Source organism: Chiloscyllium plagiosum, unplaced genomic scaffold, assembly GCF_037043375.1.
Source record: "Chiloscyllium plagiosum isolate Xiang-an unplaced genomic scaffold, Cpla_swu_hap1 HiC_scaffold_8, whole genome shotgun sequence".
Taxonomy (NCBI): Eukaryota; Metazoa; Chordata; class Chondrichthyes; order Orectolobiformes; family Hemiscylliidae; genus Chiloscyllium; species Chiloscyllium plagiosum.
In genome coordinates this window covers 7248265-7274648 of record NW_028270146.1, presented here as the reverse complement: position 1 = coordinate 7274648, position 26384 = coordinate 7248265, and the positions used below count along the sequence as shown (strand labels likewise).

Sequence of the window (26384 nt, the reverse complement as noted above, 5' to 3'; positions counted from 1 at the left end):
GTTACCCCTCAGTCTCTTATGCACCAGAAAAGAAGTCCCAGCCTTGCCTTATAACTCAAACCTTCCAGTCGAAGTACATCCTAGTTAATCTTTCTGCACTCATTTTAGAACATAGAAAAATACAGCACAGAACAGGCCTTTGGCCCACGATGTTGTGCCAAGATTTAATCCTAATGTAAAATATAGTAACAACCTATGCACCCCTCAACTCACTGCTATCCATTTGCATGTCCAGCAGTCACTTGAATGTCCCCAATGACACTGCTTCCACCACCACCGCTGGTAATGCATTCCATGCATTCACAACTCTCTGTGTAAAGAACCTACCTCTGATGTCTCCTTTATACCTTCCTCCTAATATCTTCAAACTATGACTTCTCGTACCAGTCAATCATGCCCTGGGGAAAAGTCTCTGGCTATTGACTCTACCTATGCCTCTCATCACCTTGCATACCTCGATCAGGTCTCTTCTCTTCCTCCTTCTCTCCAGTGAGAAAAGTCCAAGCTTATTCAACCTTTCTTCATAAGGCAAGCCCTCCAGTCCAGGTAGCATCCTGGTAAACCTTCTTTGCACCCTCTCCAAAGCCTCTGTATCTTTCCGATAGTAAGGCGACCAGAACTGGACACAATATTCCAAGTGTGGCCTCACGAGGGACTTGTAGAGCTGCAGCAAAACCTCACGGCTCTTAAACTCGATACCCCTGTTGATGAAAGCCAAAACACTATATGCTTTCTTAACAACCCTATCCACTTGGGTGGCAACTTTGAGGGATCTATGTACTTGCACATCCAGATCCCTCTGTTCCTCCACACTGCCAAGAATCCTGTCTTTAATCCTATGTTCAGCATTCGAGTTTTACCTTCCACTGCTCGACCATCGTCGACCTGTCTTGACACCTCCTCAAAGAACTCAATAAGATTTATGAGGCATGACCTGCCCCTCACAAAGCCATGCTGACTGCCTTTAATCACACTATGCTTTGCCAAATAGTCATAAATCCTATCCCTCAGAATTCTTTCCAAAACTTTGCTGACCACAGACATAAGACTGACTGGTCTGTAATTGCCAGTGATTTCCCTATTCCCCTTCTTGAAAAGAGGAACAACATTTGCCTCCTTCCAATCCTCCGATACGACTCCCGTGGAGAGTGAGGAGGCAAATATCCTCGCCAGCGGCTTAGCAACCTCCTTTCTCGCTACCTGGAGCAGCCTAGGATAAATGTGGTCTGACTCTGGGGACTTCTCAATCATAATGTTTTCCACATTTTCTAGCACATCAACTTCATCAATCTTGATCTGACCAAGACTGTATCCCAGCTCCTCTAAGTTTTCATTTATAACAAGTTCCCTTTCCTGAGTGAAAACCAAAGCAAAAACCTCATTTAAGGCTTCCCCTATCTGCTCAGACTCCACACACAAGTTCCCTCTGCTATCCCTGATCGGCCCTACCTTCTCCCTGATCATTTCTTATTCCTCACGTATGAGTAAAACGCCTTTGGGTTCTCCCTAATCCTTCTTGCCAAGCCTTTTTCATGCCTCCTCCTAGCTCTCCTCAGTCCACTTCTGAGCTCCTTTCTAGCAAGCCTGTAATCCTCTAAAGCTGTGCTTGGTCCTTGCTTCCTCCACCTTACGTAAGTTGCCGCCTTCCTTTTGACAAGCAGTTCCTCTGTTCTCGTCATCCAAGGTTCCTTAATCTTACCCCTTCTTACCTGCCTCAGAGGAACAAATTTGTGCATCACTTGCAATAACTGCTCCTTAAATAGTCTCCACATGTCTGCTGTGCCCTTTCTGTGGAACAAATACTCCCAGTCTATACTTCCCAACTCCTGTCCTATAGCGTCATAATTTCCTTTTCCTCAATTGAATACCTTCCCTCAGTAATTGCTCCTTTCACTTTCCAAGGCTTTGCTAAATGTGAGGCAGTTGTGATCACTGTCACCAAATATTTTGGCTGCCTTCCTCAGGCAGCAAGTATATTTGGAATCAATGGGATAGAAAGTTGGCTTGTGTGATGGACTGAGCTGTGTTCACAACTCTCTGTAATTTCTTATGGAGAAGAAAGTGAGGACTGCAGTTGCTGGAGATCAGAGCTGAAAAAGGGCTCATGCCCGAAACGTCGATTCTCCTGCTCCTTGGATGCTGCCTGACCTGCTGCGCTTTTCCAGCAACACATTTTTAGCTCGTAATTTCCTGGGCAGAGCAGTTGCCATACCAAGCCCTAATGCATCCCGATAGGATGCTTTCTATAATGCATCTATAACAATTCCTTGGAGTCTTTATGGACATGCTGTGAATTTCCTTTGCGTTCTGAGGAAGTAGAGGCATTGTTGTGCTTTCTTGACTGTAGCATAAACATAAGTGGATCAAGACATATTGTTGGTGATCATCACTCCCAGGAACTAGCCACACCAGATAATGCAATTCTCCTCTTAGAAAAACATGAGCCTCATTGAATCTTTGATGTCCATCTGAGGGGGCAGATGGAGCATTCCAGTAATGCCTCACCTGAAAGATAGTACCTCCAACAGTGTTTCTATTCTAGGTTTTAGTGATAACGCAGCCATATGCCTTAAATCAATAGAAAGGTTCTATCATCATTATCAACAGGGCCACTAGATAATATTCAGATTTTTCTGTTTGTTAAACCCAGTGTTACGGAGTACTATTTTAAACTTGTAGCCTTTAATACTGCATTGCTAGGGTTAAACGAAAAGAACACTAGAGTCATATCAACTGCAGATCGCCATCAGTAATTTTTTTGCATGATGTTTGAGACTTGTGTCATGACACCCAATGTTTGACAAGTAAAGCATTGGCGCTTTTAAAACAATAACGTGCCCTTTAAATCCTGCAAGGCATGGATATTTTATTCGCCAGGATTGGGAGCTCGGAGTCCCTCTGCTGACGAAGCTTGGGATTGGTAAAGAAAGCAAATGGTATATCTTTTAAGCCCAACCTCCCAGCGCTTGCCCGATTCCCCGGAATCGCTGGTTTGGACAGGAGCAGGAGGAGGAGGAGGAGGAGGGATAGTTAGACTCAGAGCTGGATCATGGCTTCCTGCTGCTGGGAGGATCGAAGAACCCAAACTTTCACCGCCTCTTCTCTCCTAACCCCGGACAGCTAAAAAAAAAAGCCCAGGTACAGTAGAGGAGCTTGAACAAAGCTAGACTCAGCCGATTTACAGAAGGGAAAAAACAATAAGGGCGTGTGTTGCAATGAGATTTGTCCAGCTTGGCCTGGGAGTGGGGCTGGGCTGATCGAGCGCTGTGTGTGTGTGTGTGTGTTTGTGGAGGTATCCCTCCCCACGTTTGCTGATCAAAGTATAATCATTAAAACAAAAACAAAAATAATCAGTTTGCGGCTCTGATTAACCAGGATGGGGGGAGGAAGAGGAGAAAGGGGCTTTATTTGTTCCGCTGAACCGTGCGTTTTAAAAGCTGCCATTAAATTGGATCCTGAGTGAACTTTAATTTCCAAAGGCAGTTCCCCCCCCCCCCCCCCTTATCGGTTTTAACCTGAGCCGGTCAGTACGTTAACACACCCCCTGGAATTAATACACAAACACACAGGGTTGGTGTGTGCAGTGAGATCCAGAATTGTGTCTCTATGTGATTGTGGGTGGGCTGATTGGAGACTGACAAGCAAATCTCTGTGTCCGCCAGCCCCTTTTTCCTCTCCATCTTCATTTCCCAATCAATCCGGGGCTGAGTACTCATCCCTCCCCCCTCTCTCTTCCCTCCGAGCTCACCCCCTCCTTCCTTTTATTATTGGAGCCTGATGTTTGGGTTAGGTTTTCATCACGTGAACACCTGCCGTTCGTAAAAGAGAGAGCGAGCCAGCACGATCTGATAGTTTGTAGATTCATAGGCAGCTCTGGAGTAAAGTCTACAGGTCGGAATTAAAATATATCTCAAAGTGCTGCTTCTCGCTGGCGGGGAAGAAACAAAAGCCTCAACTGCACTCTTCCAACTTTTACCCCGGAAGAGACAAACAGCGTGTAAAGAAAAACAAAAACTGCAACAAATCTCGGCAGGATCCCCCCCCCCCCCCTTTTGGCCGGATATTTACTGGAGTGCTTTTATCTTTGGGGATTTTTCAAGTCGAAGGACGAGGAGGGAAGAGGAAGAGCACAGTCGCGGGTTTTTTTGTTTTGTTTACAGTGTGATTTAGTCTTGAAGGGGGTGAAAAAAACTTTACTGCAAATCTGGCTCGCATCCACTGGTGGAAAATTAAACTCAAACAGTCCAGAATCTTTATGTTGCTCGTGAAATATATCCAGGGTCAGTACATCGACAGAAAGCTGCTTTTCCTAATTGTTTTTTTTTAAATGTGAATTAAGAGCCCACTGTAAATCCCGGAGACTTTCGGGTTTGTATCTCTATCCCCCCACCCCCCTTGACTTTTTTTTGTTCTTTTGATGTTTTTAGAAACCCTGAGAAAGTCCAAGAGTGTGAAGAGAGAAAGCAGCGGTAGCAAGCTCCCGGCTTGCTATGAGATCGTAACGCTTTCCCTGGGTAAGAAGATGGCTGCAGAGTTGTATCCCTCCAAACACAGCAGCAGCAGCAGCAGCAGTCTGCAATCCAGCGAGAACAGCAGCAGTGGCGGCTCTGGTAACACTGTCAGCAGCAACAGCAGCAGCTCCAAGCGCAGCTTCCTGCTCCGCCAGGGCCAGCAACAAAATCTCAACAACAACCACATTCGGAACAGTAACTGGCAATCCTTTTACCCCACTCTCCGGGAAAGGTAATCACTCCCCGCCTTCCCGCCTCTCTGTTTACTCCTGTTTGGTTTTTTTTAATTTTTCAAATTAATTTTCTTAAATAACCTAACGTTTTGCCCCCTCTCTCTTTTGCAGAAATGCAATGATGTACAATAACGAACTGATGGCCGACGTGCATTTTATTGTGGGCCCTCCTGGATGCACACAGAGAGTTCCAGCTCATAAGGTGTGTTGTGCCTTAACCACGGGAGCTGTTTGAAGTGTATTTTGTTGGAAATGAATGCATTAAACAGGAGTCACAATCAGCGCGGGGGAATCGATCCGTTTATTTGAACTCCAGTGTGCTGAGGGTTGCGTGACAGGGAGCGATTGTTCCACTTACATGCTTGGCAACTAATTATTGTTTTCTTTCTTTCAAAAAAAAGCAGTTAAGCACATTAGAAATTACATACAAGGAATGGTTTTTTTTGCATGTAGGATCCTGCAGGGAAAGGCGTTGCTAATGAATGTGTGCGCCGTGTTCTTAATCTTTTGTTTGTTTTGAACTTGTGTTATTCCCTTCCAGTATATTCTGGCAGTCGGCAGTTCCGTTTTCTATGCCATGTTTTACGGGGAACTCGCTGAGGATAAGCCCGACATTCATATTCCAGATGTGGAACCCGCAGCTTTCCTTATTCTGCTAAAGTAAGGGACATAGAGTGTGTGTGTGTTGGGGGAGCGGCGTGGGGACTATGAATAACCATTTAAAGCATGTTATTTGATCACTCACTTAAAATCCGAGATACTTCTTTTAAAATGCTGTCTGCGACTACTTTGCTTTAAGATGAAGAAATTCCAAGCTGCCTTTAATTTTTTTTTGCGTGCATTAGATTTAAGTTAATTCCTCAGGAATTTAACTTTTTTTTTCCTGCGTGAGGTTTAAGTGGTGAGCTTTTCAGTGAGTTTTTATTCCCCTCTCTGCAGGTATTTGTACAGTGATGAGATTGATTTGGAGGCAGACACAGTGCTGGCTTCACTGTACGCTGCCAAGAAGTACATTGTCCCGTATCTGGCAAAGGCTTGCGTTAACTTCCTGGAGACCAGCTTGGAGGCAAAGAATGCTTGTGTCCTACTGTCCCAGAGTAGGCTCTTTGAGGAGCCTGAGCTGACCCAACGCTGCTGGGAGGTGATTGATGCCCAGGCAGAGCTTGCCCTCAGGTCAGAGGGCTTTTGCGAGATCGATCTGCAGACTTTGGAGATCATCCTGTCACGGGAAACACTCAACACGAAAGAGGTGGTGGTGTTTGAAGCCATTGTGAGCTGGGCAGAGGCAGAGTGCAAAAGACAAGGGCTCCCTCCCACTGCCCGCAATAAGAGGAGCGTGCTGGGCAAGGCTCTCTACATTGTTCGGATTCCCACCATGACGCTGGAGGAGTTTGCCAATGGGGCTGCACAATGTGACCTTTTGACCCTGGAGCAGACGCACAACATATTCTTGTGGTACACTGCGCTGAAGAAGCCGCAGTTGGAATTCCCCACCACTCAAAGGAAGGGGCTAGCATCCCAACGGTGCCATCGCTTCCAGTCCTCTGCTTACCGCAGCAACCAGTGGAGGTACCGGGGCCGCTGTGATAGCATCCAGTTTGCGGTGGACAAGCGCATCTTTATCGCTGGTCTCGGGTTGTACGGCTCAAGTTGTGGCAAGGCCGAATACAGTGTCAAGATCGAACTGAAGCGGCAGGGGGTGGTCCTGGCTCAAAACTTTACTAAGTTCATATCAGATGGCTCTAGCACCACTTTCTCAGTCTGGTTCGAGCACCCGGTGCAGGTGGAGCAGGACACCTTTTACACTGCCAGTGCCATCCTGGATGGCAATGAGCTTAGCTACTTTGGACAAGAGGGAATGACAGAAGTGCAGTGTGGGAAAGTGACATTTCAGTTCCAGTGTTCATCTGACAGCACTAATGGCACAGGGGTACAAGGTGGGCAGATTCCTGAACTTATTTTCTATGCATGAACAAAAAATGCTCAAACCTGCCTCCCTGAAACTAAAAACAAAAGATGTTTTGCATCCAACTGCTGCTAACATAAGGGAGCACAGCAAGAATTCAGACTTCCTGCTGCTTCAACTGATTAATATATTAAACTCCACACGTGGGCCTATTACATCAAAAATCACGCAGAGTCAAACCATCTTTAAAATTTGAAGGAATGTTTGATTGTAAATTAACTTTATTTATTTATAATGACTAGAAGGTTATTTGACTTCCTGACGCTGCACTGGGCAGTATTCAGTAGTGCACTCCTTTTTGTGCTGTACCTATTTTGTACAGGTGTTCTGTTTAAAGTGGCTTGAAGTTGACCAATGAATGACAATGTTTTAACACCTCCAGTGTACTTGCAAGTAATGAACTGTACAGTATAAAGATTTTTACATGGTTATCTTCTATCCTGAAGTTGTCTTTATTACAGTTTAGGGAGGTAGAGGATCAGAAAAGATCAGTGATCAAAATGATCAAGTTCCAAATATAGTTGAGCTATTAGTTTGTACATCACTGACTTTTGTAAAAGTGCTGTCTGGTTCGGATTTGAATAGGGTGTTCACTTTGTTCCTCTGTCACTCTATACTTAAATTTAAACATTAAATTGCTATAGTCCCAGACGACCAGCGGGCTTCTAATGAGAGGGGGGATGGGGAGCACTGGTGATTTAATCTGAGGGTCACCGTTGAGACGGGAAACTTCATTCAGTGTAGGTCTGGAATTTTCTGAATGTACTAGGTTAGAAACCGAACAGTTCCACTTCTATGCCAATCTGAGTGGTTATTAACATTTCCCTCCTTTCTTCCATCAAGTCAAGTGTACCAAGCAGGAGCTTGTGTAATAGCCCACCAACAGATTACAGGATAATGCCATATTGTTAAAAGCAGTTAGGAGACTATCACCAGAGTGGTACTGGAGGTGTATATTACTAGCCACTATCACTGTTACACAATGCCTTTCCCTCTCCTATGCACTTTTTGGGATAACATTATTCAAACATTAAAGTTTATATTAATCCAAAAAGCAGGACTAGCCAAAATGCCATTTAATATTTTGGAACAATCCTCAGAAATTCAGGCAGATGAGAGTTTAAATGACTGGCTCCCCTCATCCCACAGCTGACACCTTCACCTGGGCCTACAGTTCAAATGCAGCTCAGGTTGATGCCATCTAATAACTGAAGTGGTCCATGGGATGAAAGTCTGGCTAGATGCCAGCATAGACCACAGCCATCTGGCCCCAGCAGCAGAATGCTCATACAGTCAACACAAACTAGCAGTATGAGAGGAAATGAGACGACACTGTTCTGAAGTTAGGGTGTAACAGAGCACGCAAGTACAGAGGGAGCTTTATTTTGGGTTAGATATGGCATAGTTGGTGCAATGTTATCAGTGAAGTAAACGGAAAAGTGTTCTTCTCACTGCTACTGCTATGCTGCCCCTTGAGTAAAAGTTAGTTTTGCAGGGCTTCTTAAACTATGATAGACAAACTTCCATCACTTGGAAATGAATGCATCTTTCAGGGATTTGGTGGAAGGCAGTGAGATTTAGAACTGTAGTGAAGGGATCTTCTTGTAAAGGCTGCATTTATTGTGAATGCAACCAGCAGGTGAGCATGAGCAAGAACACAGCGCTGCACTGGCAGCCATTTTATCGGGCACTTTAGCATCTGGACAAGGTGGAGGATCCCAACAAGGGGATACAAGAATAGTCCTGGCTTCTGGAAGGGGCCCTCCCCAATAGCACTGCAACTGCACCAAGTGGTGACACAACAGCAGCCAAGCAGATCTATTCCACAGACAATGCCAGAATTTCCACTTTGTCATCCCCAGTCTAGTGACCTCAGCAGCATACATGCATATAGATGCTCCTTGTGGCCTTTTGCAGAAGGCTGATGTTAAAACACATGCTTGTGATGTATGGGCATCATTTTGGCATTATAGTCACTCATTTTATAAAGACCAGCAGTTTCCAAAAGGCTTAAATTGCAGTTTGGAATTTATTTCTGGTCTGTTTGTCAAGTCCAGTTAGGACAAAAAGGAGTAAGCATAAGATACACCATGGCTTTGTGTGTTACAAGCATGTAGCCCATGGTGGCAACTCCTCCTCCTGATATAGAGACCTGGTAACAGGTTATCAAACTGCTGGGCTAGTGGGGACACAAACAAGGGAATTAAAGGTATTAAAACAGACAGCAATAAACCAGTTGAAAGCAGAGAAACAATGCTGTATATTAAATGGACCAAGGAGATAAATACATTTTCACCTTATCATTATTTCGAGGCCCAGATGTTCTTGGCTTTTTACGTTAAATGTGAAACCACCGACAGACGTGCAATACTTCCACTGAACTGAACAACATTTGTATTGTGTGCCAACAATGCCTTTCAACAATACATCACTTACACATGTGAAAAGCTTTTCATTACAATGCACAATTTACACAGCTCCCTCAAGACAGCGTGTGGCAAATCAACACTCAATTTTTAGTATGTACACAGTGTTTAACCAAAATATAACCTCTACAGACCCCTCCCCCAACATTTTCAGAATAGAGTAAAGATTTCTGATAAAACAAGACACCAAGCAGGACACAGCGATGCAGTGAGGAGAGAGGAGGTAGAATATGGTAATAGGTTCAGTCTGTACCAATCTTTTTGGTGATTTCCAGACACTAACTCCAATCTAAGTGAAAAGTCCCTGCAAAATTTACCTCTGGGCCTCTCTAATCTTTCAGCCAATAGCTTTACGTCCATGCTCCCTGCTTAGTAACCTGCAAGAGGAATAGGTCCTTCCTATCCACTTTCCATAATTTTATGCATCTCAAAATTTTCCCTTAGCTTTCTCAAATGCAAAGAAAATCCAAGCCTAACCAATCGTTCCTCATAGTTAAAATTCTCCGTCAGTTTCAATTACATCATTTCCCTAATGTGGTCACCGAAACTGTGTACTGTACTCTAGATGTGGCCAAAATAATGCTTTATACTGTTCTAACATTACCACAAAATTTAGAAAAGGGAACAGATACAGACAAATCAAAAGGAAGACAGTCACTTAGTAAGCACAAGAAAGTGAGGCAAAACATCCAACACAGGATAAAGAGGGGCATGTGTGCATTTGTACATACAGAAATGGATGACAGATCCTACAAAATAAAAGTACATAAATGACTATAATTGGGAAAAGACAGACACAAGATGAATATTCCACTGATTACCTCATCAACTCCGACTGAAAATACATGCAAGGGACTAAGCTTGTTTGTGTTACTCTCCTTAAACAGTAACCCATTCACACCCACTTGTGATCTACCATTTAATGAAGGGCCATGGACAACTGCCATTAAGTTCACAGCAGGAAAGTAATGACAACATAATAATTACTTTTTTTAAAAATGCTATCACAAATACACTTTGACCCATCATCTCCTCACATACCCACAATACACAAGCTACGTCATTTAAAAATCCACTATCAACATCAATGCACTGACTATTACTGAGTTAAAAATCACACAACACCAGGTTATAGTCCAACAGGTTTAATTGGAAGCACACTAGCTTTCGGAGTGACGCTCCTTCATCAGGTGATTGTGGAGGGCTCGATCATAACACAGAATTTATAGCAAAAATTTGCAGTGTGATGTAACTGAAATTATACATTGAAAAATTGATTTACTGTTAAGCCTTTCATCTGTTAGAATACAGTGATAGTTTCACTTCTTTCATGTGTAAATCACAAAACCCTTTTTTAAAAAGTTGCATTCTCGGGTTAACAATGGTGATAGCTAGACAATATGTTGAAGGTATTAGCCCCCTGTGTTCTCTGTCTATGACCTGATGTTTAGATTGATTCTAATCTAAAAAGTGAGATAACAGAGTTAACCTGGTGTTGTGTGATTTTTAACTTTGTACACCCAAATCCTGACTATTGCTGGCAGTTAATGAAAAGGGCTCATTCCAGAATTTATAAATATTATCTGTGTCCTTGCAGTCTCTCTCAGCTTCTCATTCTACCTTACTCTGTATATGTTTCTTTCTTTCTAGATCTGTGTCTAGCAATCCTTTCTGTACTTTTATCTCTTGTATTTATGTAATAAGGTAGCTTTCAACAGTAAAGTTTTGTGCAGCTGTTTTACCACAGACAACAATCAGCGATACAAAGGCCTGAATTCTCAGTGTCCACATAATATCAGACAGGGCCAGCACTATTCTTTATAGGGGCCCAAGCAGAAAAGCAAATGTGACCTAACTGAACAGTTTCCTTGTCTGGAGATTTAAATCAAAAATAAAAAGACCTGTTTTTTCCACCAGTCGCAACCTTCAGTTTCCCTTGTCAATCACAAAAATCAAAAACAGACCAACAAATTATTTTCCCCCAAAAGTTCTGTTTGCACTCACCTCAGTTCAAAGAAGTTACTATTTCCCAACCTTGGACGAGTGCCAGGATAGAATTTGGTTATTACAGCAGACACTCATCCTTACATCATGACTATTGTTGTGGAAGATGGATTGTATTTTCCAAAGGGGTGAAGCGTTAACAGCACACACGAAGGTTCTCTTCCCGGTCTGTGACGAGCTGGTTAACCTCCAACCAGAACTCTGCTGTTCAGCCATGCAAGTGGCTACAGCTAAGGCTCCAGCTAATCAGCCAGTGACCCTGTTGGAAAATGCTTGTGTGGAGGTGATCAAATTCAGTTGCATTAGAGCTTCTAATCCATCTCATCTCATCTCAGTCCCACAGGTCTTAACATTACACCAGCTCTCACAACCCACACCTCTGGACTGTCTGGTTTCTTCCAACGTTTGGTTCTGGACAAGACTGAGAAAGCATAATTGGTCATGGTCACACATTGATTACCCTTGGAACCTGTTCTAACCTCTTCCTCAGTCACTATCTCTGGTCAAACTATATCTCATACACTCTGCATCTCAATGGGAACAAATACGATTTCTATACTGTCCTTCCCCACCTCCGCTTATCTGCTGTTGAAACCAACATCCATGACTTTACTCCAGACTCAATCATTCCAATACTCTCCTTGATGATGTTTTATTTCTCACCTTCTCTCTTTTATTTCTCACCTTGTGAAATTTAACTATCTAAAACTCTCCACTTGCACCAAAATCACACAAATTCCTATCAACTCACCATCTGTCTTTGCTGAGCCACATTGGCTCTCGATCTCTTAACACTTATTTCAAATTCTGATTCTCCAAGTCTCTCTCCAAGTCACATTCTGAATTTGACTGAATCAAACACAGGGTCAGCTGGAATAGCAAGCCAGTCGTATGTGAATCCCAACAGACACTAAGGATTGCTACAACCAAAGTCACATTGCAACCAGTGAAGCATTACGGGTGGCTAACCTTGTTCATCCTTCAGGTCACTGAGCTCACTACTAGGAAGTGCACATAATCTACATAACATCTGATTTCACTATTTCCCCTTGAAGCATATTCAATCACAGAAGGCAACACTCAAGTTTACAGGAGTAGTGGAATGGTTGTATCACTGAATTAGTAATTCAGAGATCTAGACTAATGGTTCAGAGCTATTATGGCAGCTGGGAAATCCGTATGTTGTTAATTAAATAAAGCTGGAATTTTAAAAATCTCAGTTAATAATAATGACCATACAATTACCAAATTGTTAAACCATCTGGTTTACTCATAACCTTTAGATAAGGCAATCAGCCATCCTTCCACAGCCTGGCCTAAATAAGACTCCATTGAGTACAGGAGTTGGGAGGTAAAAACAATGACTGCAGATGCTGGAAACCAGATTCTGGATCAGTGATGCTGGAAGAGCACAGCAGTTCAGGCAGCATCCAATGAGCAGCGATTTCGCTGCTCGTTGGATGCTGCCTGAACTGCTGTGCTCTTCCAGCACCACTGATCCAGAATACAGGAGTTGGGAGGTCATGTTGCGGCTGTACAGGACATTGGTTCGGCCACTTGGAATATTGCGTGCAATTCTGGTCTCCTTCCTATTGGAAAGATGTTGTGAAACTTGAAAGGGTTCAGAAAAGATTTACAAGGATGTTGCCAGGGTTGGAGGATTTGAGCTATAGGGAGAGGCTGAACAGGCTGGGGCTGTTTCCCTAGAGCGTCGGAGGCTAAGGGGTGACCTTATAGAGGTTTACAAAATTATGAGGGGCATGGATAGAATAAATAGACTCCCTGGGGTCGGGGAGTCCAGAACTAGAGGGCATAGGTTTAGGACGAGAGGGGAAAGATATAAAAGAGACCTAAGGGGCAACATTTTCACACAGAGGGTGGTACGTGTATGGAATGAGCTGCCAGAGGAAGTGGTGGAGGCTGGTACAATTGCAACATTTAAGAGGCATTTGGATGGGTATATCAATAGGAAGGGTTTGGAGGGATATGGGCCGGGTGCTGGCAGGTGGGACTAGATTGGGTTGGGATATCTGGTCAGCAATGGACAGCTTGGACCGAAGGGTCTGTTTCCATGCTGTACATCTCTATAACTCTATGACATGTAGTTGACTCAATCTGATTCTGAAATGACCCATCAAATCATTTTGGATGTAGCAGACGCACAATTCGAGATAGCCAATAAATACTGACCTTGCCAGACATCCTGTGAATTAATATTTAAAACAAACTGCCTTGCTTTCAGTGTAAATCACTCAAAAGCACTTAGGAGCAGGAAATTAGGATAATTTGCTCCTCGATCTGCAACCAGTAAATCAGCATAAACCTGGTCCAGTGGTACTTTATTCCTATACAAATCCAAGCCATTATGAGATTCCTCTTGTTCCAGCTAGGACTTTGAGCAGATTCCTTGCCCCTGCCCTTCTTATCTCCATTCAGTACTAAGGGAAAGCTGCACTGTCAGAGACAGCATCTTTCAGATCAGACATGAAAACAGCACTCCATTCAAGTGGACATAAAAGATTCTTCAGCATTACTTCAAATAACAGCAGGGGTGTTAATCGGATATTTATCTCAATCAATATCACAAAAACAGATTATCTGGTCATTCTCACATTGCTGTTTGAGAGAGCTTGCAATCAAATTGGCTGCCACATTCCTTACATTACCACAGTGTATGTATTTCAAACATTTTTCACTAATAGTAAAGCACTTTGGGATTCAAAGATCACGAAAGTCACTATAAAAATGTAAGTCCTTTCTTTTCAATGCCCTGCAAGGTCAAGATGACCAATTACCATTCTCCCTACAAATTTATCCCACCTTTCAGGTGCTTCACAGACCTACACGTTTGCTGATGTTTGGGTCTTCATATGTGGCCACTGTTCAATAGTGAACATTCAGCAGAAAGCACCAGAGAACAAACCTTTCCCCCACTACTATCTGCAGCATTCTTTCCACTGCCTCTGGCAAAGATCAGCTAACTCGGCACAGACTTCGGGGATTGAATCTTCTCGAACTGTACGGCACACAAGAAATTGGAGTAGGAGTTGACCACATGACTTTGAGTCTGCTGCATCATTACAACCGAACTTTCCTGCACTGGCATCTTCCCATATCTCCTGATTACCCAAGATCCCCCCACCCCCCACAAAAATAATCTGCTTATCTAGGCTCAGGAACAGTGAATTGATTTATTGTCACTTGCATTTTACAGTGAATAATACTGTAAAATACAGTGAAAGGTTCAACTGTCACCACAGTCTGGTACCATTTTGAATAGTTTAAGAATAAAAAGAGTAAGAAGTTATAACTGGAAGAGTTCGCCCTTACACAATGGCGGGTTTATACAACCAACATCGGCTGTGTTCACTGTTACTGATGAAAAACAAACATTGGTGTACTCATTAATTACAGTGTGTGAAAGGAATTATTGGTTACAGACCTATTGCTGGAGCATTTATACAAAGCTCTCTGGCCAGGAGAAGAAAAGTCTTTCCCAACACGTAGACATTCACCTGAAAGAAAGTTTAACAAGATTTAATACAATAAACTTGAACTTTTAAACTATACTTCCTCTATCCTCTTCACTTGGAAAAGTGGCCTCAGCTGTTTTTAGCGTTTGAATGTTTGCTGACACCTTTGAATAACCAGCTGCCACAAAGGAGTAGGAAGGGGCCAAATGGTCATCTCTGTGCAGGAGACCCTGACCTCATGCGATGCATCCCTGCTGTAAAGCACTTTGTGTATCCACCATCGACAACAAACCTCTCCTCCACCGCCACTCCGCAAAAACAAAAACAAATCAGGTCCTCAGCTTATGGGCTGCTGTTCCAACAGCATCACTGCACCCTGCACCCTGCACCCCGCACCCCGCACCTCCCCACCCACAATTTGGAGTAAAGCAGATCGAGGTGGAATTTGATAGGGGCATATAAGATTATGACACGTTTAGATAAAGCAAACAAAAATTGTTCTCGTTAGCTGTTGCAACAAAGGCTAGGGAACACAGATTTAAGCTTTGGGTGTGTTGGGGGATGGGGGGAGTGAAAGTCAAAGACGACCTTTGTTTTAATGCAGCAAGTGGGAGTAACTTGGAACTGGCTGCTGTCAAAGTTAAATGAACTACTTCAAAGGAAACTGAATGGGCACTTGTGGGGCGAAGGAAACAATTAGGGGAAGGGGTTCAGGTTTTTAGTTCCTTGAAAGATGTGATGTGAAGGTGCTGGATCACACAATACCAGGTTATGTCACAGTTGTGTCACAGGTAGACAGGGTGGTAAAGGAGGAATGTGGCACACTTGCCTTCATCAGTCAGAGCACTGAATACAGGAGTTGGGACATCATGTTGCAATTGTACAGAATGTTGGTGAGGCCACCTTTGGAGTACAGTGTACCGTTCTGGTCACCCTGCCATAGGAAAGATATTATTAAATTGGAGAGAGTGCAGAAAAGATTTACAAGGATGTTACCAGGACTGGAGGATTTCAGTTATAAGGATAGGCTGGATAGTCTGGGACTTTTTCTCTGCAGCATAGGAGGCTGAGGGGTGACCTTAGAGAGGTTTATAAAAATCATGAGGGGCATCGTCAAGGGGAATAGCAAATGTCTTTTCCCTAGGATACAGGAAGTAATTTTAAGGTAAGTGGAGAAAGATTTAAAAGAGACCTGAGAGACAACTTCTTCACACAGAGGGTGGCTCATATGTGGCATGAACTGCCTAACAAAGTGGTAAATGCAGGTACAGTTACATTTAAAAGACGTTTGGAGAGGTAAATGAATAGGAACGATTTACAGGGGTATGGACTAAATGCAAGCAAGGAGGACCTTGTCAGCATAGACAAGTTGGAGTGAAGGGTCTGTTTCCGTGCTGTATGATTCTATGAATGGGAGTAATTTCTCTTCGAAGAGCCAGCAAGGTCTTGAAAGACCAAATAGTTTCCGCTGTGCTGCAAAGACTCAACAACTTAATTTTTCCTACATTCAGTAACTAGCTAAAATGACCACTCCAATAGGTAGTCTAGATCACAAATTGATGAAGTATTAAAGAAAAGGGTATGAGAGGCATTACTGTGCAGCATAAATTGGAAGCAGATGTTCACAGGGAAATGCCTGACACGAATGTGCAGGTTATTTAGGCAGCACTTGCTGTGAATGCTGCACAGCTTTGTCCCACTGAGGCAAGGTGAAGGGACCTTGGGTGACAAGAGATGTGGAATATCTAGTCAAGAGGAAGAAGGAAGCTTACTTAAGGTTGAGGAGGCAAGGATCAGACAGGGTTCTAGTGGGTTACAAGGTAGCCAGGAAGGAACTGAAGAATGAACTGAAGAGAGCTAGAAGGAAGCATGAAAAAGCCTTTGTGGATAAGATTAAGGAAAACCCAAAGGCGTTCTACACTTATGTGAGGAACAAGAGGTTGGCCAGAGTGACGGTAGGGCCGATCAGGGGTAGTGGAGGGAACTTCTGCCTGGAGTCAGAGGAAGTAGGGGAGGTCCTTAATGAATACTTTGCTTCAGTATTCACCACTGAGAGGGACTTTGTCATTTGTGAGGACAGCGTGAAACAGGCTGATACGCTCATGCAGGTTGATGTTAAGGAGAGGGATGTGCGGGAAATTTTGAAAAACATGAGGATAGATAAGTCCACTGGGTCAGACGGGAGATACCCAAGACTACTAAAGGAAGTAAGGGAAGAGACTGCTGTGCCTTTGGCAATGATCTTTGCATCCTCACTGTCCACTGGAGTAGTGCCAGATGATTAGAGGGTGGCAAATGTTATTCCCTTGTTCAAAAAAGGGAACATGTATAATCGTCTTATGTCGGTGGTGGGCAAAATATTGGAGAGGATTCTGAGAGACAGGATTTATGATTACTTGGAAAACCACAGTTTGATTAGAGATAGTCAGCATGGCTTTATGAGGGGCAAGTCATGCCTCACAAACCTTATTAAATTCTTTGAGGATGTGATGAAACACATTGATGAGGGTAGAGCATGGATGTGGTGTATATGGATTTTAGCAAGGCCTTTGATAAGGCTCCCCATGGTAGATTCATTCAGAAAGCAAGGAGGCATGGGATACAGGGAAATCTGGCTGAGTGGTGGTAGATGGAAAATATTCAGCCTGGAGCTCAGTAACCACTGGCGTTCCGCAGGGATCTGTTCTGGGACCTCTGCTCTTTGTGATTTTTATAAATTACTTGGATGAGGAAGTGTAAGAGTGGGTTAGTAAGTCTGCCGATGGCACTAAGGTTGGTGGAGTTGTGGATAGTGTGGAGGGCTGTTGTAGATTGCAACGGGACATTGACAGGATGCAGAGCTAGGCTGAGAAGTGGCAGATGGAGCTCAACCTGGAAAAGTGTGAAGTGATTAATTTTGGAAGGTCAAATTTGAATGCAGAATACAGGGTTAAAGACAGTCTGAAGGAACAGCGGGATCTTGAAGTCCACGTCCATAGATCCCTCAAAGTTGCCACCCAAGTAATAGGGTTGTGAAGAATGTGTACGGTGGGTTGGCCTTCATTAGAATATTGCATTGGAATATTGCATTCAGTTCTGATCGCCTCATTATAAAAATGATGTAGAAGCTTTAGAGAGGGTGCAGAGGAGATTTACCAGGAAGCTGCCTGGATTGGAGGGCATGTCTTATGAAGAAAGGATGAGGGAGTTCAGGCTTTTCTCATTGGAGCTAAGAAAGATGAGAGGCGACTTGCTAGGGGTGTACAAGATGATGAGAGGCATAGATAGAGTGAATAGTCAGAGACATTTTCCCAGGGTGGAAATGATTATCATGACGGGGCATAATTTTAAGGTAATTGAAGGAAGGTTTCCGGGAGATGTCAAAGATAGGTTCTTTACTTAGACAGTGGTGGGTGCATGGAATGCACTGCCAGCAGTGGTAGTAGCATCAGAGACATTAGGGACATTTAAGCGACTCTTGGATAGCCACATGGATGATAGTACAATGAAGGGTATGTAGGTTAGTTTGATCTTAGAACAGGATAAAAGGTTAGCACAACATCAAGGGCCAAGCAGCCTGTACTGTGCTGTACTGTTCTGTCTTCTATGTTCCACTACAGTATAGATGGCCTTTGGGTGAGGAATGTGGCGTACATGATCAAACAGCCTGCTAATATTCAATATTTGAGCTTACACCTTAAGAGTGACCACTTTTTCTAGGGACAGGAGTGTGGTAGATATCTGTGCAACTGTAATACACAGAACATAATCATTGATTAGAATCCCTACTGTGTGGAAGAAGGCCATTCAACCCATCAAGTCCACACTGACCACAATCCTATCCCAGTAACCTCACATTAACCATGGCAAGTCCACCTAACCTACACAACTTCAGTCTATGGGCAACTTAGCGTGGCCAATCCACTGAATCTGCACAGTTAGACTGTGGGAGGAAAACAGAGCACCTGGAGAAAACGCACTCAGACATGGGGAGAAATGCAAACTCCAGAGTCACTCAAGGCTGGAATTGAACCCTGGTCCCTGGCACTCAGTGGCAGTAATGCTAACCACTGCTGCCCAATCATCTTCAGTGAAGGAAATACCTGACTTATTCTGAGAGGGAGTCAGCGATAACTGAGCCGAAACAACCTCTGGAGATGTGAAGGGAGTGTTTAATGTTGGACATTATGGAGAAGAATCACTAAGTACCTGTCACCCTTGAATATGAAATTCACTGGGTCTTACAGTGAAGCACCATTCCCATGTGTTTCCTTCCCACAGCCACTCTAACAACGTTACAGTCCAGGAGGAGCTCCCTTTATGACACAGCAGCTCCATTCACTGTCATGGGCACCTCTACAAACATCAGCTTGGGAACTGAAACCGTGGCCTCTTCCCCATTTGCATTTGCCACACTCAACCCTTACACCAGACCAGTGGTGTCCACCCCTCCCATCTCCAAGAAACTACATGACAGCTTTTTTTAAACCCTTGAAAAGTCCTTGTTGAGGTTTGCAATCTGTTACCTTAGAAAGATCCAGAGTAGCTTTGGCACATAGGCATCAAATGCAACACAGCAAGGACATGAAATAGAGTGGAAAATAAGACAACAATCTACTACAGCAACATTGCTGCACTGTTCAGTGCCTGGCCTCATCACTTTAAGTGCACTATACACAACATCTCTGTCATAGTATAGTCTCATCAGGAACATCATGGGAAACTATTCTTTGACCAGTTCAATAGCCATATAGTGTTAGGTTTAAACATTGTCTAAACATTCTATTTTTAAACAGTCAAGGACATAAAATAAATAATCAAGTTGTTGAATATTTAACGAGAAATTAGTAGGGCCACTGACAGGGATATTTGGTGCAATCTTGGCTGATCCAGGAATGATAGCAAAATCACCGAGTCGTAGAGATCTACAAAAAAAGGCTCTTTGGCCCACTGTGTCCACACCAGTCAGATGTAACTCTCTAACTATTCTCATTCCATTCCCCTGCACTTACACGATTGACATTGCAGATGTAGATCTAAATACTTACGTTTTGAGGTTTCTGCCTTGACCAGCCTTACAGGCAGTGTAAGGCTGGTCAAGGCAGAGGGTTGCTCCCACCACCCTCTGGGTGACAACGTTTTTCCTCACATCTCCCCTAAACCTCCTGCCCTTATCTTAAAGCGATGCCCCCTGTTCATTGATCCTTCCATCAAGGAGAAAGATTTCTTCCTGTTTACCCTATCTATTTTATACAACACAAACATTGATTCCAGAACACAATACTCGAGCTATGGTCTAATACAGTTCCAGCATTACCTCCTTGCCCTTAAACCCGATGCCTCATCTAATAAAGACAAGTGTCCTGAATGGCTTCTTAACCACTTTACCCATCTGAGCTGAAAATGTGTTGCTGGAAAAGCGTAGCAGGTCAGGCAGCATCCAAGGAACAGGAGAATTGACGTTTCGGGCATAAACCCTTCTTCAGGAAGCCCTTCCTGAAGAAGGGCTTATGCCCAAAATGCCGATTCTCCGGTTCCTTGGATGCTGCCTGACCTGCTGCGCTTTTCCAGCAACACATTTTCAGCTCTGATCTCCAGCATCTGCAGTCCTCACTTTCTCCACTTTACCCATCTGTCCTGCTACCATAAGGGGCCAGTGAACATGGACATGCACCAAGGTCCCTCTGATCCTCTACACTTTCCACTGTCCTACCATTCATCATGTACCCTGTATTTCCTTGCCTTGTTGTCTAACCCAATTTTATCACCTCACATTTATCTGGATTGAATTCCATTTGCCACGGATCAGCCCATCTGACCAGCCCATCTATACCCTCCTATAATAAGGCTAACCTCCTCTCTATTTACCACTCACCTATTTACATATCATCTGTGAACTTACTGATTAACCCACCTACATTCAACAGGCTTCCAATCACAACATCACCCTCCAACCATTATCCTCTGCTTCCTGCCAGTCAGCCAATAACAGATTGAATTAGCCAAATTTCCTTGAACCTCAGGGGCTCTTTTCTTTGCTATCAGTCTCCCAATCGAGACCTCATCAAAAGCCTTGCTGAACTGCAAGTAGACTACATCAATTGCATTCCTTCACCTGTACGCCTGGTCCTCTCTTTGAAAAATTCAGTGAAGTTGATCAGACATGACCTCCCATGAAAAGGCCCTGTGAAGATTCACTATGATTATACCAGAAATGGGAGCTATAATATGGAAAGGCCACTGGAACAAAGAAGGCCAATAGGGGTTTAAACAGGGGTTCGAAAAATTCCAAGATTTGAAGAAGGCGTACATTTAAAAATTGCTTCAGTTGATTAACAGTTTAGGAACAAAGGGGCACTTACTCAAAATTTATTATGAGGGGAATAGAATTCTAGTGCGACAGAAGACAGACATTCAATCCAACAACTCTTTCCAACAGTGTGTGAAAACATTTCTTCTAACTTATCCAATGGGTCATATGTTTTATAAAGTCTAAAACATCATGAAAATCAGATGTGCCATTTAAGATATTTGCATTTAAGCAGCACTTACACCATGTGGGTGTCTCACGTCTGTATAAGGAGACAAAAGGAATACTTTGACCACAGGAACGCTACAGTGTAGAAGCAGATAATTTGGCCCTTCGAGTCCACACCAACCCCTCTGAAGAGCATTCCACCCAGACCCACCTGGCCCCCTCTCTAATCCCTCTAACCCTGCATTTACCATGGTAAATTGATCTAGCATCCCTGGACAAGATGGGCAATTTAACATGGCCAACATACCTAATCTGAACATCTACGAACTGTGGGAGGAAACCCACACAGACACAATGAGAATGTGCAAACTCCACACAGACAGTTACCAAAGGCAGAAATCAAACCCGGGTGCCTGGCGCTGTGAGGCCACCATGCCACCCTTAGAAATGGTCACATTCAAAATAATCACTTTTGGTTTTAAAGGAGAATTTTAAGGAGAGAGGTAGGGGAATTTCCAAGTGTGGGACGGAGATGATTGAAGGTACAGCCACCAAAGCTGGGATGTGGGCTGGGTGGTACACAGAAGATGTCAGAGGCTGAGAACAGAGAATTTCAGGGAGGGGCGTAAAGCTGAAGGAGTTTAGCTAAGGAGTTAGGAAACGGAAAGAACATGTATGAATTTAAACACTAGGATGAGCAATTAATTAAACCGCAGATATTGGTGACTTTCAGGCCATACCCAGGATAGCAAGGACAGGTGAATGGAGTAAGATACCCATAGCAGAATTTGGGAGAAAAATAAATTTGCAAAGCAGGAAGGATTAGATTAGATTAGATTAGATTAGATTAGATTAGATTACAGTGTGGAAACAGGCCCTTCGGCCCAACAAGTCCACACCGACCCGCCGAAGCGCAACCCACCCATACCCCTACATTTACCCCATACCTAACACTACGGACAATTTAGCATGGCCAATTCACCTGACCTGCACATCTTTGGACTGTGGGAGGAAACCGGAGCACCCGGAGGAAACCCACGCAGACATGGGGAGAACGTGCAAACTCCACACAGTCAGTCGCCTGAGGCAGGAATTGAACCCGGGTCTCTGGCGCTGTGAGGCAGCAGTGCTAACCACTGTGCCACCGTGCCGCCCTTAAAGGATAGGAGGCCAGACCTCAGAGCACTGTAGTAGTACGTTCTGGCTGTGATAATGACAGGGCAATAGTTTTAGTTGCATATGGGTCAAATCAGGGTGAATACAGATAACAATAAGTGAAAATGAAAGCAGCTGGACAAGTTTAAAAAAAAACAAAGACTGCAGATGCTGGAAATCCGAAACAAACTCAACTTGTTGGAAAAACTCAGCAGGTGAGGCAACATCTGTGGAGAGGAAGCACACTTAACATTTTGGGTCCAGTGACCCTTTGTGATCTAAGACGACAACTCAGCTTGGAGTTACATCTGGCACAAAGACTGCAGACAGGTCTGATTCATCCCAATTCAGTGACCAAAGAGGGGAGTGAAACCAATAGTGACTTTACAGCATAGATAGAAGAAAATCAGGCTCTGGTCTTCCCAATATTGAGCTGGAAGAAACTGAACCTCAACGCTGGAGATTATGACAAAAAGAGGAAAGAATAAAGAAATTGAATTATAGTACATTATGTTTCATGTTAAGAGGTTAGTATTAGAACAGATACAATGGACTGTAGGATGACAGTAACTAAATAATAACGATGTAATAACTAGATAATGATTAGTGATGACTAGGGACAAATACTAACCAAGACACCAGGGAGAACTTTGCTTTGAAACAGTGCCACTGAATCACTTACATCTACCTGAGAAAAGGTAACTCTGTCACACGCAGTATTGTCTCTGTGCTGACCTGGAGTGCTAGACTGAATTTTGAAATCTCTTGAACTCTTGAAATCTCTTGAATGAAACTTACAACCTTCTGACTTGGATGTGAAAATGCTATTTGCTGAGCTGCAAGCAACTTCCAAAGCAAGGGTTATTGCTTACCTCTGACCATACTTTAACCCGAAAGAGTGAGCACTTGTGGAGAGAAAACAGCATAATTTTCGAGGTGAGGAAATCTCTCATGTGAAAGTAAAATATCCCATGGCATTACTGAAAAGTGTTCTCCTTGGGAACCCTAGCCAATAGTTATCTTTCAACCAGCAGCACATTATCTGGTCAAACAAGTCAGAGGGTACATGGAATATTATCTCTTCAAAGTATAACACTGTAAAGCAGCATCCTTTTTTGATGCAATATTGAGCAGTTGCCAATTAAAAAGCACTAAAAAGGAAAACAATTGTGCTGATATGGGCCAAGCAAGCAAGCAACTCAATCAAAGCAAGCAGCTGGAAAGACAAAAATAAACCAAGCACCAGCTGCATTTGGGTAGATTTTACCAATGCCGCCTGGCCAGGTTAAAATGCAACAAATGGCAATCTAATTTAGTCCTCGACAGCTGTTGCTGAGGCAAACCAATCAGCTAAAATGTGACTTAAACAGGCTCTAAAGGACAAATCCTCTTGTTGGAATATGAAGCACAGCCTTACTGGAGGTACTCAACTCAAGTTATTTTTGAGATGGGGGTGGTGTTTCACAGAGTGTTATGTGCTCGTAAGTTGTGCACCTAACAACTCAAACATCCACTCCCTCCAATTGTGGCAGGTAGCACCAAATACAAGATGCACTACAGCAACACACCACACTTTCCCAGACTTTGGTGATGAAGATCGCAGGTTAAGGCCAGCGGATGCATGGGAACAATATAACTTACTAATCACATAGTGCCTTGGCTTGAAAATCTGTCATTCCAAAATCTTCAAGTCACTATCTGGGAACTCCCTCTCTAACATACATAAATGTGAGCTTCAAGAACTGAAGCAGCTCACCAACCTCTCAAGGATACACAAGGATTGCGAACAAATGCCATCCTGGTCAACAATGCCCTTATCCAGAGCATCATCTTTTTAAAAAGCCCTTTGACAAGGGAGCATTCTTCACAGATGAGTTTACACAAATAGACTTTCCCTCATGAATGCTATCACCATCACCAGTACCACAGGTAAATAACACAAAGACAAGGCAGTCTTGTTTATGATCAGAATGGTGCTAGAAAAGCACAGCAGGTCAGGCAGCATCTGAGGAGCAGGAAAAACGTTTCGGGCAAAAGCCCTTCATCAGGAATGGACTCATCAGGCTCATTCCTGATAGAGTCATACAGTCATAGAGATGTACAGCATGGAAACAGACCCTTCGGTCCAACCCGTCCATGCCGACCAGATATCCCAACCCAATCTAGTCCCACCTGCCAGCACCCGGCCCATATCCCTCCAAACCCTTCCTATTCATATACCCATCCAAATGCCTCTTAAATGTTGCAATTGTACCAGCATCGCCTAGGTTCTTGTGGGCTTTTGCCCGAATCGTCGATTTCCCTGCTCCTCGGATGCTGCCTGACCTGCTGTGCTTTTCCAGCACCACTCAATCTTGTCTCTGATCTCCAGGGCCTTCTGACCCCCTCAACAAGGCTAACTATTATGTGAAAGTTAAAAATCACACAACACCAGGTTATAGTCTAAACAGGTTGGACTATAACCTAGTCAATTGTCCACCCCGGGCCAACACCAATACCTCCACATCATATTACATGAAAAACTACCCTTACCTTATCACAGAAACAGGTTGCTGGCAGCATCTCCCTGTGCAGTGCCACAAATATAAACAGGAGAGCACAAGCAAGGGAAGAGGAATTTATTCATGTTTTACACATACACAGTATTTCACTGCCTTCCAGCCTCAACAGTTCAACAGCTTCAGACCAGAAGGCTGCTGCTACTGCTTGTAGCTGTTCTTACCAGGAGATCTGCTGACATTGCAAGTCACAGCTGCCTACCTATCCACTAGGACATTACTGAACCAGATGGGCTGTTCCAACAATCAACAATGTGGGCTGTCTGGACTTTTGCCCAAAACGTCGATTTTCTTGCTCCTCGGATGCTGCCTGACCTGCTGTGCTTTTCCAGCACCACTCTAATCTAGACTCTGATCTCCAGCATCTGCAGTCCTCACTTTTGCCCTGTGTGGAAACAGGTTGCTAGACCCTCTCTGCTTCTGCCCTTCTAACTTTGACCTGTAAACCTTTGTTTCATTTTTCCTCTATGTTTAAGGGAGTTTGTTTATTGGGACTGTGGTGTATTTTCAGAACAGCACAATTAAATCCAGTTTGGAGAGACTGAATTCTGTGGGTATTCTATACTCTGTTCTTTGTGTTTCATTCCGTAACTTTGTGAGTAAATTTTTGTCAGTTTTAAAACCTGGTCGTCAACCTAGCTAATTTACTCCGGGTAATTTTCACCATACACTTATTGAAACAAATAGCAAAGTTACAATCTGGGCTGCCTGCTTAAGAATGTTTTGAGTGGTCTAGCCTAGTCCATGATGCCATGCCTGCTCTTATGGTCTTAAGGTTCGGTTGTGGTTCGACATTTATATCAAAGGTTTAGATGGGAAAAATAGGAGGTATGGTTACTAAGCTTGCGGACGACATTGAAATTAGTAGTATGGTGAACTGTGAAGAAGGTTATCTAACAGTACAATGAGATCTTGATCAGATAGACAAATGGACTGAGAAATGGTGTTAATTCAATTTAGATAGATGCAAGATGTTGTATTTTGGTATGACAAACCAAGGCAGAATTTGCACAGTTAATGGAAGGGTCTTGGGGACGGACTTAGGGATGAGGTTCATATTCCTGGAAAGTGGCATCTCAGGTAGACAGGGTGGTGAAGGTGGCATTTGGTATGCTTGCCTTCATTGGTCAGAATACTCAGTAAAGGAGCTGGGACAAAATATTGCAGCTGTACAAGGCATTGACAAGGCCACTTTTGGAATACTGCATACAATTCTGATCACCTTGCTTTAGAAAGGAAGTTGTTAAATTAGAAGGAGTTCAAAAAAGATTTACAAGGATGTTGCTGGGACCAGAAGGTTTGAGTTATAAGGAGAGACTGGATAGGATGGAATGTTTTTCCCTGGAGCGTCGGAGGCTGAGCGGTGACCTTATAGAGTTTTATAAAATCATGAAGGGCATAAACACGGTGAATAGCCAAGGTCTTTTCCCTGGAGTAGGAGAATCCAAAACTAGAGGGCACAGGTTTAAGGTGAGTGGGAAAGACTTAAAAAAGACCTGAGGGGCAACGTCTTCCACACATCGGGTGGTGGTGCACATACAAATGAGCTGCCAGAGGAAGTGGTGGAGGCAAGTACAAGTACAACATTTACAAGGCATCTG

General features: G+C 43.5%; 2 protein-coding genes across 4 annotated transcripts in view; one reads left to right on the top strand and one right to left on the bottom strand.

Moving 5' to 3' along the window:
• Positions 1 to 26384, bottom strand: part of LOC122553334 (BRF1 general transcription factor IIIB subunit b) — a 476022-nt gene that overhangs the window by 233165 nt on the left and 216473 nt on the right. Inside the window, exon 5 of one of the 2 annotated variants that reach the window (XM_043696898.2) lies at positions 14583 to 14655. The exons of the other annotated variant lie outside the window; for it this stretch is intronic. Coding sequence (XP_043552833.1) covers positions 14583 to 14655 — 73 coding nt within the window. The remainder of the gene's footprint in view (positions 1 to 14582; positions 14656 to 26384) is intronic. 2 annotated transcript variants of the gene reach the window in all.
• btbd6b (BTB domain containing 6b) lies at positions 3001 to 7141 on the top strand. 2 transcript variants are annotated; one of them, XM_043696901.2, is made up of 5 exons: positions 3001 to 3138; positions 4428 to 4743; positions 4856 to 4946; positions 5286 to 5404; positions 5684 to 7141. In XM_043696901.2, the coding sequence occupies exons 2-5, from the start codon at positions 4523 to 4525 to the stop codon at positions 6714 to 6716; spliced, it is 1464 nt and encodes a 487-aa protein (XP_043552836.2). In that variant the 5' UTR covers positions 3001 to 3138; positions 4428 to 4522; the 3' UTR covers positions 6717 to 7141. The 2 variants fall into 2 exon arrangements, with proteins under 2 accessions (XP_043552836.2, XP_043552835.2); XM_043696900.2 differs by lacking the exon at positions 3001 to 3138 and adding an exon at positions 3818 to 4280.

Coding starts and splice junctions, on each gene's coding strand:
- btbd6b (XM_043696900.2), top strand. CDS start 4,256: ATGTTGCTCGTGAAATATATCCAGG. Junction 4,947..5,285: donor AGAGAGTTCCAGCTCATAAG/GTGTGTTGTGCC, acceptor ATTCCCTTCCAG/TATATTCTGGCAGTCGGCAG. Junction 5,405..5,683: donor GCTTTCCTTATTCTGCTAAA/GTAAGGGACATA, acceptor CCCTCTCTGCAG/GTATTTGTACAGTGATGAGA.